This window comes from Acanthisitta chloris, unplaced genomic scaffold, assembly GCF_000695815.1.
Source record: "Acanthisitta chloris isolate BGI_N310 unplaced genomic scaffold, ASM69581v1 scaffold15286, whole genome shotgun sequence".
In the NCBI taxonomy this organism is placed as follows: domain Eukaryota; kingdom Metazoa; phylum Chordata; class Aves; order Passeriformes; family Acanthisittidae; genus Acanthisitta; species Acanthisitta chloris.
The window spans coordinates 14,809-16,103 of record NW_008678946.1 but is presented as its reverse complement, the minus strand read 5'-3'; the positions used below and the strand labels follow the sequence as shown (position 1 = coordinate 16,103).

Below are 1,295 nucleotides of genomic sequence, written 5' to 3'. Positions count from 1 at the left end.
CCTCGCTGCCACTGCTGCCCCGGGTCCAGACCCTCCTCTGACGGCCTGAAAACTTCCAACCTGACGGCGCAGCCCCCCTCAGGGACCACGGCTGCCTCCTGCCTCGACGTGCCTGCGGGCGGCCCCCCGGGCTACTGCTACAAGGTCTGCCTCGGTCCTGAGTCTGCCCAGAGTGCCTTCATGTTCCTCAAACCCTGCAGCCCGCCCCGCAACAACGAGAAGGATCCCGGGAAGCGGTCCCGGCCAGACCAGCATCTCCAGGTCTCCAAGGAGGTAACACCACGCCCGGCAGCGCTTACCAGCGCTCGCTCTGCCGGTCCCCCCAGCCCCTCCCTCAGCCTCTGTCAGGAGAGAAACCAGGCACGGCTTCTCCCAGAGAATAACCGGAGCCTTTGATCAGTGCGGGAATTAGGAGCCGTCAGGCAGCGGGAACTCCACCGAGCTTCCCGATGGGTCTAATTACCGGGGGAGTGGCAGGCTCAGCTGAGGCGAGAGGAAATCCCTTTCCACCGCCTTTTGCTCCCATTAGAGGCAGCGGAGATGCTCCGGTGCCCTGGGGGAGGTGGGATGGTGGGAGTGGCTTCTCCTGCGTGTGGGTGAGCAATTCACACTGGGATAACCTGAGCATCACTGCCGCTTTGCTTCCTTTGAGGAAGGTCCGCAGTATCCCACTGCTGCATCCGGGGCTGGTCCTGCTCCACCTGCACTGGTCATATCCGAGACATAGCCACTGTTCCAGGTTGTGCCAGCAGGCAGGGAGTAGGGTCTTTGAGGTGGGATTTTGATGTCAACATTTGTTAGGTATCGAAATGAGGAATGTCTAATTTTTCTGTTGAAAGACTCTTTCCAAAACACGATTACAAGGATGGAGAGTGATGAGGCATCTAATCCACTTATGTTTGACTTTTAATAAAACAGCTCTTCCAAGGAAAGCCCAAGACATGCTGCCAAGTTTTTCTCCCCACATGTTTGCTTGCACCCCTGGACTCATTTCCCTAATATATTAATGGGATTTTCCCCTAGTCGTTTAAAACCCCCCAGGACTTCAGGCATGCCGCCAATTTCTGCACCTCTCACCATTTGGTGCCTCAGACCTGGGGTAAGTTACCAATACACCTGCAAAAAAGGCTTTTAAAAATCATCAGGAATAGGAAACCCCCCTGTCTCTTGCCAGAAGGAGAGGCTTAAAACTCCCAGAGGCAGAAAACAAGCCCCAGGCAACCCCAATGCCTCGTGAGGGTGGGAAAAGTCCAGAAGGGAACATGCTGCCTCAGTTTCCCCAAAATGGGAATGTG

At 55.8% G+C, this 1,295-nt stretch overlaps 1 protein-coding gene across 1 annotated transcript in view; it reads left to right on the top strand.

The window, feature by feature from the left end:
* Positions 1–1,295, top strand: part of LOC103804500 (protocadherin-10-like) — a gene marked incomplete at its 5' end in the record, with an annotated part of 4,350 nt that overhangs the window by 2,179 nt on the left and 876 nt on the right. Inside the window, 1 exon segment of the mRNA XM_009077113.1 lies at positions 12–273. Coding sequence (XP_009075361.1) covers positions 12–273 — 262 coding nt within the window.